The 12549-nt window shown below is 38.2% G+C and overlaps 1 protein-coding gene across 1 annotated transcript in view; it reads left to right on the top strand.

Moving 5' to 3' along the window:
• The window catches only part of LOC145981605 (growth factor receptor-bound protein 10-like), a 272875-nt gene that overhangs the window by 141691 nt on the left and 118635 nt on the right, over positions 1 to 12549 (top strand). The window contains exon 6 of the mRNA XM_083114966.1: positions 7934 to 8062. Coding sequence (XP_082971092.1) covers positions 7934 to 8062 — 129 coding nt within the window. The remainder of the gene's footprint in view (positions 1 to 7933; positions 8063 to 12549) is intronic.

The raw sequence follows: 12549 nt of genomic DNA, 5'->3' as shown, positions 1-12549 counted from the left end.
TTGTTTTCAATTGTTTCAAGTCCTCATTTGCACTCACTACCCGTTAGCACTTTTCCGCAACAGCTCACCCCTTTTCTCCTGGCACTTCCATCATCTGCTGCATAGATTCCTCGAAGATTTTCATGGATGCTATAATTGTAATTGTCTCTGGCAATGCACCATAATGTGCAAAAGTAAACTTGAATAGCACAGGAGTTTTTTCACCTCACGAATTGAAGCCGCTTCATTTTCTGGAAGAGCATCGATCACCTCACTGATTTTTTCAAGGTTGTTAGCATAATATATAGCTGCTGATATCCAGGTTCCCTATCTCGTCAAGACTGGTTGCTGAGGTAAACTAAGCTCAATCGCAACTTCCTGAAATTTTCGGGTTCGAGAGGGAGATTTCAGAAATATCTTCTTTGTGTTCGAAATCAACCTGTCCACTTCAGCAGTCAATCATGCACAAGAAATGTTAACCGAAAGGCAATATACTGACTCAGCATGAAATACTTTTCTCTCACACTTTTCTCCTTCAGCAATGTTGAAACATGCGTGAGTTCAATATTACTTAAATAAGGCGAAAATTATTCCCAACAACGTTTTTTGGGAGAAAAATAATTTATATACACATTTTTTTTTAAAAAAAATGTCAAATTTCATTGAAAAAGGCAAAAAAAGGCATTATAATTGAAAATAGGCAGTGGGGTCCCAAATAGGCAAAATAGGCAAAATGAAAAGGCTTCTAAAACATTCGAAACAACATAAGAAACGTATATCCGGAAAAATTTTATCAATATATGCAGTAGATAAAAAGAGGCATTTTGCCAAACTTCCGGGCTCTAGTCATGACAGAAACAGGATAAGCCTAGGGGGAACATATTGGTGAACCATATGACAGCAATACTAATTTTGATACTAATACACAACTTTCATAGTTCTGACCAGTGAAATTCTAATTTTTGGTTTAAATTAATTTAAATTTTCTCTTGAAAATAGTGATTTCACGACACAAATAAGAAAAATACATTCTTATTATGTAGACATCCTGGGTGCTAATAGAAGGTGGTGGTTAGCAAGAATTACGGCAGTAATTGAATTTTGTCGCTCCTTTTCAATACCTGATCTTAATTTCATTATTCAGGAGCACTTGTTCATCCATTGCGAGCCTAAGTTCTGCAACCCCCAACAGATGGCAGCACTGTCCGATGTCATTCGATGTTGTTACGGAAATCTCGAGGTGCTGCTGACTTATCCCAAAGTCAACCTTGAGAAGTCAGTGAAGACATTTCTTAAAATATACTTGCTGGCAACATTGACAAGCTGTAGCTGAGCGAAAACCAGATTTTCCCATTTGAGCACACTTCTTGCCTTGCATCGATTTTTAACACAAGCACGGATGTCGTGGTAAAGGTTGGGTAAATAGATTTCTACGTCACATTCCCACCGGGCGAGCCCCTCCAATCAATCATGTTCCGCTTTTACTCAGAACAAGCATAATATTGATAAAAGTTCCAGTGTACAATCAGAAATTTTATACCGCTTCAATATTTAAATAAGGGATTTGTTGGGACGTTAAAAATAACGTCACCTTTTATGCAAGCAGACCCCATGTTTGATTCTTGCTGCAAACTTTATTTCTGGTTCTGGCTTCGCCATTGGAAAGTTTATTTATACAGTATATTTGCTCGTAATGAAATTTGTGATATTGCTTGTGCATTTTCGGATTATTTTTTAAAGATTACTTTGTAAGTTTGATATTATTTCTTCCACCTAGCGGCGGCCTCTGTGACCAAGTTTGTTCAGTGTTCGACTCACGATCTCCTCACACAAAGTTCCGAGTTCGAGCCCTAGCCGGCGCATGGGTGTTTTTTGTGAATGTAATTCATCTAACTACCAATCATCCTCTCCGTCGCGATTAGCCTGAAGGTAGAAAAGCGATGTAAAATAAGAATGTGATGAACTGTAAAACTTGGACATAAGGGTATGGATACTGTACTGTTTTCGATCTAGATGCCTGAACGTTAAAAGGATAAAATAAATAAACGTGAGACCTGCTCTTTCCGCGCGCTTATTTCGGAATGCATCCTTTCGCCATCTTTGAATCTTCCATACTTCAATGAAGGCAAACACTTTGAACTTGGACCCATCTTTTCCGAGTCTGTTTCTAGACGTCTGTGAAATGAGAAATTGGAGCTAACTGAATTGATTGGTCTTACTTATCACAGAAGCCTCAAACAACTTCCTTCTGACGTTATTGTTAAGGTAAGTGCCTTCGTTGTTTTGTTACGCTTGTTGGGTTCACTTCTACCAGCATAAATAATACATTTTTGGTCAAGACCCGATAAGTTGCAATGTATTTGTCCTAAGAGAACTAAACCTAGAAAGCCTAATCTAAAAACGAGGCATTTCGCGCTGACGTCAGAAGGCGAATGGCCGGTAGGTTGTTTGAGGCTTGTGTGATAAGTGAGACAGACCCTTGAATTTACACCACCAAGGTAAACTTAATCGGGTGCTTATTGGGTTCGCCAATTTTTAGCTTGGCTATTCGTTACTTTCGGCAGAGTAAATCAACCTGACTGGAAACGAAGCAAAGTTGATTTTATACAGATACAACCGTTGAGAATCTTCAGTGATCTAGGACTACATGACGTCACGTAACAGTACGTTAGTTGATGGAGAATAATAATGTATTTTTAACAGTTTTGTTAAAATAATTTATCATGTTATGCGTTAATATACGTTGAAAATTTACTTCAAAAATAAAATCCACCTCCCAACTACAAATTGCTTACAAATGTGCAAGTTCTTCTAAACTATGACGCAATTTAATATGTTCCCTGAAAATTAACCTAGAAAACATTCTCCATAACGCCAGAAACTATGTGGAAAGAAAGAGCTGCAATAATACGTCGTACTACCGCCAAGCTAACAAAATTAGGGGTGGTAAACACTTCCCCTTGTACACACATTACGTTTCTAATTCCCATTTTAATCTTGTTTCAATAACTCAAGCTGTATAAAGTTCAAAATCATTTCATAATCTTTGCAAAGATCCGCCAGATATAGGATTCTTGTAACTCTCCGAATGTCGATAATTACTTTGCTGATCATATAAAAACATTATTTTCTTCCTTCCATCTCGTTTCTGAGGCTACGTATGCAAAAGAAAATGACGTAATCGACCACAAAGTGTGACGGACAATCTTAACAAGAAATCTGGCAACAGTGCAGTGTTGAAGAAGCTAAATGCACTAATACTTAACTCAAAGAAGCAACCCATCTCCTTTGCAATCCGGTTTTGCAATTGGCACACTTTGGAACAGGTTATCGTTCTTCTTTCTTTTGTTTTGTGGCTTCGCATGCAAGACAAGAAACCAAGCACATTGCAAGAAACATGAACACGAAGCTGAAAGAAGATCAGAGGAAAAAGACATCTGACTGCACAAAATTAACGACGTGTTTCCCTTGCACAATTGCGACTTTCAGTGTGTCCAGCTGCCAAAATTTGCAGTTTGTTCCAACTTTTGTTGCATGCATGTAACTTTTCTTTAATCCTCTAAATATGTACAATCCTGTGTTCATATTGAAGGAAGGAATGGGTCTGTCTCCTGGCTTTCTTCGCAACCCGAAAAAGAGTAATCCGTTTTTGAATATACGTAAGTTCAATTGTTGTTTTTCTTCGTATCCTCAAGTTTATTTAGTTTCAAGAAAAAATATCAACAAAACATGAAAATCGTAAGGGTAGAACGTCTGTTTTTTCGGAAGGACTTTCGAAAAATGCAGATTCATATATCCTTTCTCGTGTCTTGCATATTGTTGTGTATTCTCCAAGTTTGCGTTGTGGTTCATTCCCCGTTTGTGATCCCATGGCAACAGTGTTCTAAAACAGACGCGAAATGTTGATCGGCCACGTACGGTTGATTTCGTTCCAATTGCACGGTTTCCAGTTAAAATTGAAGCAATTAGAGGCCACAAACAAATGAACAATGAAATGCGTTAACGTGCATAACGAGGCGCATAAATTAACAAGCGAACATCGCCCGGCAATGTAAAATGAGCTTCAAAAGAAGGTCTCCCCCACCAAATCATATTTAACACACACACACACACACAAACCGAGAGAGGAGAGAAAGAGAGAGAGAGATAGCGTTGAGCAGTATATTAAACTGAATTTTCAGTTCCTGAGATATTGGATACTACAAATGATATACAACACACACACACACACAACACCACACACACACACACAGATATATTGTTGATGATGCGTCCAAACATTACTTTCGACTAGGGATGGCCCGGATATCGGATATTTTTATGTACGGATTATCGGGATTATCCGCATATTCGTGACGACAGTCCTGTTATATCTCTTTATTCAGCTTAGCTGGTTGGCAATAGCGCTGCAAAACACTTGTATACTCAACTAAGAATAAAAGAGTTCTAAATCTGCTTCGTTTATGCTATTCTTGTTTCCCCTTGAGCTATAATTACGACCAAGAAGTAATTTTCTATTTTGATGCTTTGATCTCATTGTCAGGATGGAACACTTCACCAGTCCTGCTGAAGAGACTGGTGCTGCACTCTAGTTGTTGGAAGTTTTTAGTTCCATACGCAGATTTCCATAGTGGAAGTGCTAAAAGTCTCGTATTCCCTCCATCGGGAATATTTTGTGTAGGGAGTTGTGGGGGTGCATTCATGTTTATTACAATCGTAAATATTTCCCATGTAAATTGTAGGTTAAAGTTCATTCAATTAATAAGTTTTCTTTCGTAAAAATGTTTGAGAAAGTTTGTTATTCTCAGGCGAATCGGGACTGGGCTTACAATTTAATGTGGGACCCGAACCACTGTGCGATTAGCAGCCGAACTATCTGTTTTGATTTCCCGTAACAGGCAAACTGCTGATGTTACACGAGCCATTCTCACCTCTATCTCTTTATGACAGCTAAGGTCCGAGAACTCTGGAGTATTGTGTTCGGGGTACGTGCACTCTTTGAAGATGAAATTTTCAGAGGTGAATCCGTCTACTGTGATGTACGATCGTGCGCAATTAAGATTTCTCAAGGATAATTAAACGTAAGTCAGCGTGTAGTGGGAAATTAACTGCAAAAAACTGTTAAAATTATAGTTTTGTTTTCCCATTCTAATCCCTCAGAAACCCACGCACCTTATGTCACGTCAGCTAACCATGTGCGTTGAAAATACCCCTCTATTAATTCGTCTTCGGTTTACTGTGCTACAAGTCAACTGTTCTTGTTGTATTCCGATCTCAGGCCAGAGGCGCAACCACGAATTTTTGTCTGGGGGTGGGGGTAAGTACCAGAATAAACATACCAATATTAATAATTATAATTATGTTATTATTATAACATTATTATTATTGTTATTATTGATTTGCTTTATTTTACTTCGCTTCTTGTGCCACTTTTGGTTAATTTGCGAAGATGGGAATGAGTGATGATATGATGAAATTGATGGAGATCCCCAAGCCAGGATCCGAACCCGGGACCAATATTATAATTATTACTAATAGTAGTAGTAGAAATATTAAGTAGTGGTAGTATCAACATTATTAACCTTGTAAATTATGCAAAAAGGGGGTAGAAGTTGGTGCTCAAGCATTTGTGTTCGAACAAAAGATTTGAATGATTTTTATCAGCACGTTCAATTTGACATTAATAATGGAAAACAAGCCCAGAAACTATTTTTGAAAGACAGAAAATGCTTGATAAATGCATTCTAAATAGAATTATTTTTATACATTAACATGTATAACTTTCATGCCCGATATATGTTTCAATGCATTGCAACATGGAGCGACGTGGACAAAATTGTGTACGTATTTAAAGTTTCTTTAATGCATATTATCACATTACACAACCAATTCATCCATCTCACAATAAACCAACAGCAAAAATTACATGAATTGTCTCTCAAATGTGCACGCTCCCTTTCCTCAAAACAATTGTTCATGCATTTAAAACAAAATCAATTAAGTCCAGTCTTATTTCTCTGTCTGGAAATTTAAAATGCAATGCAGAGAACAATGATATACACCGTATTGCGAGTAAAGCGAGCAAGAAAATTTTTGGATCCAATTTTTTTTGCAGGCTGAAATCAATATTGATTTAATAGGGCGCAAATAATTTCACGGAACGCCAATGCATTCTCTCCTTTATAACTTTTGTGTCTCCCCGATGGTGGTGTGGTAACATCGTCGCCTTGTGATCAAGGAGTCCCGGGTTCGATACCCGGTGGAGGCACATAGTGGTTTGGATCCAACTTTAAACTGTAGATCCAGCCGCAATTAGCCTTTCTGTGCGTAAAGTGGACTTAAAACCACAAATCAATCAATCAATTTTAGAACTTATTTTCATTTAGATCGTTCGGCTCCCAGGGTCGACTCCCACCGCCCCTAGCTACGGTTCTGAACTTGATAAGACTAAGAAAATCTTACGAAAAGTATTTTTATTTGCATGCAATTTGAAGTTGTGGGCGGTAATTGTCCCCTGTAAATACACTTGGCCGTCAATGTTTGCTCCCCCTAGAACTAATTTCCGTACAAGTTTGGGGGGGTAATGCCCCCTGCGCCCCTGTGGTTGCGCCACTCTCTCAAGCAGATCCTTCCTTGGCAAAAGAATCATAGCCCCAAGTGTCTTGAAACAGTCACTTACAAAACTACTAGAAACGAAAAAGCAGAATTCTGTAGAATGAACAGTTTGGCAGAATTCTGTACAACGTGATATAAATTATGCAAACAATCCACCTGTCAAATATTCAAAGTAATTTCTTCCATCACAATATCATCATAAAGGAGAAAAAAATGAACGGAGTTCTAGTGCCAGTAGAGACATCTACCGGAAGTTTAGGATTAGTTGTGGAAAGCCCATCATCAGCGCCACTTGCGGAGATAATTTGATTGAGAACTGGCCTTAGTAATGATGACAATCGGTCTAAATTGTGCAAGAGAACAACATGGTTATAGACATAAATAAATTCGAGACAGAACAACAACTTTAACTATATACTTCTAATTACGACATTAGAAATAACGTATCCTTCTACCTTATCAGTAATCTGATCACTATCATGCCATCTTTTAGTCACCTCTTCTAATGCGCAGAACAAGACGAATGACTACAACTATTTAGCTATAATTTTCGGTCTGGCAATTGATTTGATGTCTGTCGTTTTCACTGTAACCAATTTTCTTATCCGCTTCTGCATAGCTGTCTACAACCAAATGCCAGATTTATTGTCAATATCGGCTCTAAATATGAACTACCCCCACGGGAAAATTCTGGAAAACCCTTGTGTAATTTGTTATATAAAATTCAAACTTAGAATGAGATGTCATGTATACACATGTTCTACCACGAATGTAGGCTTCGCAGTGATAATAGGGAACTCCTAGGTCATACGCTGGCATCTTTGAAGTTCCAGGTGTAACACTGAATCCTCATTATGTTACGATCATTAAGTTTTCGATTGTAGCGGGCAACAGTGCTTACACCGTCGTAAAAAAATACATATGGTTGTTAAAGGGACTCCTTGAGCGATAGCTGTATGATGTTCGGTCTTACAAAGCAGTTGAACGACTGTGAGTCATCGTTAGTAAGCCTAAGAGATCACCCATCTCTCTCGCTCGCTTTGTCTTTCGTTACGTTTTGCCAATTGTTCGCGTGGTAGCAGCTGTTTCTTATGCATCGGGCAAGGGCACGTCCCGTAAAAGCCTGCGCGATTGGTCGGCCGGGCGACCAATAGGCACGTCTTGGAATCGCCAGTCTCAGGAAGTGACGTCATTGTCGCTCAGCTGCGAGGATAAGACAATCTGTCGGCGGTAGAAGTAGGCCCCCGAACGCGGCCGATGTTTGGTGTGAAAAAAGAGGCATGACATTCGACGTAAAGTTGGAAGTTTGTGTTTAATTCTCAGTTCCTTCCCTTTGCAGACTTTGCTCGCCACTGCCGAGGATTGCCCACCTATATTCAGTCATGTCTGGGTGAGGGAACCCAATAAACAAGTTTGGAGAAAGGCGTTTCTTCTTCTGAGGGACAAAACGCTCTTCTTGTCGTATAAGGTAAGTGCAAATAAATATTGTAGTGTGTTTGTGTTACTTTACGTGACTTTGTTTCACCTAGTTTAATCTCGACAACGAACAATTCAGAACAAACAAACAAACAAACAACAACAAAATATTAATGTCGTTCAACAATACGAACACGAAACACCTACTTCCACCGCACACACTTCTTCTAACCACTAAACCATGGATTACTATGCACAGAAAACAGGAAGTTTAGTCGTACAGAAGAAAAAGCTCTCATTTCAAACTCTCAGCCAGATGGCAGGCCAGCCGATTAAACGAATCGTAAATATACCTTAATATTAATATCCAGTCATTACTTTAAGGAAACTAATTAATGAGTATAAGATGTATTGAGTTAGGAATTATCTATTTTTACACCAAATATTATTTGAAAGAAAAATTATCAGTTTGCGATATGAATTATTAAGATAAGCGTGATTGGCTCTTGAAGTCGCATAACATCCTAAAGGTTGGTATGGAACGATTCTGTAGGTGGCTCTAGTAATCGTCTGATACTACAGATTACATCTTACTTCAAAGTGAGTGTGGTATCCTTTTCTTCCAATTTACTAGAGCCAAGTGGAAGTATCAGTAACAGATCTTTTGCATGCTGCATGTGAGAAATATCGTTGTTTAAATTTTTGTGAGTATGCTCCCATAATGTTAATACAAAACAAGGCATACGCCCAATTTATGCTCGGATAAGCTAATCGGAACTGAGCTTACAATTTAAATTGGGTTTCGAATCTTTGTCCAATATGGTACCACAGGGGATCGAACCCGGCACCCTTTGATTACAAGGCAACAGAGATATTCATTAGAGCAATAAGTTCCTTGAAACAAGACTGTGTTTATACAGTTGAATCCATAAGTATTGCCGTGCAAATTGTCCATGACTATTTTCATTAATTTTTCTCTTACATCCCATGGGTTTTTAAGGGATGGATTTTTATGTATGCTGGTGCAGAAGTTGTCAGCAGCTTGTTTTGAGTTTTCTTTTGATTCTTGAAGCTCTTATTGGGTCAAATAAAGTGCATGAACATGGTGATGGATAATTTGTACGGTAATAGTCGTGGATCCCACATTACAAACACATATAAAAGGACAAGTAGGCCCTACTTTCAGAAGCGTAATGACAGAGAAATGTTAGTATGTAGTTCTTGTCCGTTTCGCCCTTCTTTGCTTACATTGCAGCACCATCAAAAGTACAAGAAAATATATTTTCTTTTATTTTGAAAAAGGCCTCTCGATAAGGACGTATTTAGGGGGTCAAGAGAGTCCGGACCCCCCGAAAGATTTATCAATAAAATTACATAATGAAAAATATATTATTTTAGCCTTTGTTGTATAATTTCCTCTGAACTTATTGGAAGACAAGAATCATATTGGGATCATACGGCTTTGAAGGACAGGATGGACGTTTTAGGTGTCCGGACCCCTCCCTCCACCCGAAATACTTATTAAGTACGAAAATTAAATGAAAATATACTCTCTAGCATTTGTTGTATAATTTCCTCTGAACTTATTGGAAGACAAGGATTATATTGAGATATTATGGCTTTGAAGGACAGGAAGGACGTATTTAGGGGGTCTGGACCCCCCCAATCCGAATGACTTATTAAGTACGAAAATTAAATATAATATACTCGTTTAGCATTTGTTGTATAATTTCCTCTGGACTTATTGGAAGACAAGCATTATGTTGGGATCATACGGCTTTGAAGGACAGGAAGGACCTATTTAAGGGTGGGGGTCCAGGGGTCCGGACCCCCCCGAAAGACTTACCAAGTACTAAAATTAAGTAATGAAAATATTAGCATTTGTTGCATAATCGATGATTATTAATTTCCTCTGAACTTTTTACAAGGCAAGGATTATTTTGGGGTCATACGGCTTTGAATGACATTACAAGGAAGATTTATGTACACTACTACTCAAAATAATATACATAAAATATTAATCAGAAACTTACTTTTCTCCAACTACATGTAACATCATTTTTGTTATTCGATAAATATTCAATTATTCATCTATTTGACATAATTTCATTGCCAGGTCACTTGCTTTTATGTAAGTTATTCCGATCTTAACTACAGGTAAGCTACGTAATGAATATGCGTTGTTAGGCTATATCTCTATTCTTATATATAGTCCTTTTACTTATTCGTGTAATATTAATTTATGTATTGTAATTAATATTAATTTTATTTCATATAATTATTTTAATTTAAACATTATTATTCCTGAGGGACTTGGTTCGGACCCTCCCCCCCCCCCCCCCCCCGACACATATTTCTAGATACGTGCCTGCCTCTCGATATCGTAATGGCAAACCGTATAGTTTTGTAATCGAGGAATCACAGGTTCGAATTTTGCCGGGGAAACTGGTTGGGAATACACATTAGTCATTACTCGTGAATTCTTCGTCCATATGTATTTGTGATTGTCACTTCAACCATCTCATCGCGTTCCCATTCATCCCCATCGTTTCGATAAGCCAGAAGTGGCAGACAAGCGACGTAAAATAATATAATTCAATCAATCAACAGTACTCATTTACAGGCTGGTATTTTCACAGCCATAAGGGGGAAATCCCCCTCCAGATCCTTAGGGTTTTTTTTTTGTATATATAACACCACCTCTATGTACTTCGAAAGAGAATACTGGAATTTCTTCTCCCCAGTGAACTTTCCAAATACCTCTCTACTCGTCCAGTTCGATTATTGTATTTGAGCATAAGTTATTTGTGATTCGTTCTCCCCTCTTGCCTTCCCCTCACTTCTCCATTCTCTCTCTCTCTCTCTCTCTCCTCACTTGGCATTGTGGTGGTAAAGCTGTCACCTCGTAATCAACGCGTCCCGAGTTCGATACCGGCGGAGGCACACTGTACTGTGTTCACCACTAGTTTTCGAACAATGACGTTTTAGACAACCCAACTTACGCGAAGCCTTAGTGGGTTGCATATAGAGTAGGCGTTATCGCAGGGTTGCCAAATGAACAATAGATGTGTGTGAAATGCGATAAAATAATACTATACTTTTAAAATACAAACGTTTTCATATTACATCGGATTATACAAAGAGCAACAGGTTAAATTCTTTCAAAATATATAAATATAATGATTTCATATTTGTAATTGGTGAAAAACGTAAGTTCCTTCTAATTATTATTTTCTAATTCACTCTATCAGGGATTGATATGTAAGGACAAATTAACAATAAGGACCAAATTAAGGATGCAGCATATTCCACGTTATGTTAGAATAGACAAATCATCTTGATGAAAAGAGATGCTTCGCTTTCGTCCTGATTCCTCTCCAATTTTTCTTCTGGCGGAGAGCGGAGGAAATACGTAAATGTTTTTGTGCATTGAGTGTGTTTCCGTGAGCTTTTTACTTAGAACTTTTTAATGAGTTTCCGAACCGGTGTTCCTTATATCATATTGGTGCTTGGATCAGTTTGATTCAAGGTCACGGAGACACCCTGTATATTTATACAGAATAGACCTGTCTAAAGGAGCCTCCCGATGGCGCACTGGTAGCGTCGTCGCCTTGTAATGAAGGGGTCTCGGGCGCGATACGCGGTGGAGGCACATGATGGTTCGGATCCCACTTTAAACTGTAGGTCCAGTCCCGATTAGGCTTACTGTGCATAAAGTGGGCTTGAAACATCAAATCAAGCAATCAAACCTGTCTAGAGATTAATGTTTTGTACATGTTTGGGCGTGTGAGAAAGAGAGAAGGTCATTTGTAAGCTTTCAACCGAACCAAACACTACAACCATTTACTAATTCGTGCGTTAGTCACTTGTCTTCGACTTTTCATTATCCTTGTTCTTTCGTCTATTTCATCTAACAGTTATTTGTTCTTGTCATCATGATTAGCCTGTGATAGTACAAAAGCCACATTAAATAACAGCGAGTCAAACAATTGAACCATTATGAATTCATGTTCTATTCAATTCTGCGTATTTCACTTTCCAAAACTTTGTACCTGCAAGTGCGAGGCTTGCGATTTACTAGACTAACCGTTTCATCATGTCTAGTCAAGGATTTCGCCTTTTCAAGGTAAAAAGAGGAAAAAATCAAACACAGCAGCATGACGTATGACGTAACTTCTTCCCAGGTATCCACATTGACTGATAATGGTTCACCTGACCTTGCACAATGTAGAGAACTTGTCACGCTGGTGTAGGATATATTTGTTTTAATGTCTTGTTACGATTCATTCCATGTTTCTTTAATTTGCTACAAATGTATTCGTGTGTTAGGATTACGTAGAATTCAGTCTCACCTCTTTTCCTTATAATCTCAAGATAAAATATTCGCCCTGACGAAATGGATTTTTGATGCGGCGCCCGCGAGGGGGCAGAGGGTGCACTTGCCCCTCCTGAGATACTGGATGAAGATAATGTAATCCGAATGATAAAATTGTAATGATATTTTATTACAAAGAATATTGTTTTCTGTGATATCTGTTA

This window comes from Lepisma saccharinum, chromosome 29 (genome assembly GCF_977018435.1).
Source record: "Lepisma saccharinum chromosome 29, izLepSacc3.1, whole genome shotgun sequence".
NCBI classification, from domain to species: Eukaryota; Metazoa; Arthropoda; class Insecta; order Zygentoma; family Lepismatidae; genus Lepisma; species Lepisma saccharinum.
This window is presented reverse-complemented; position numbering and strand designations above follow the sequence as displayed.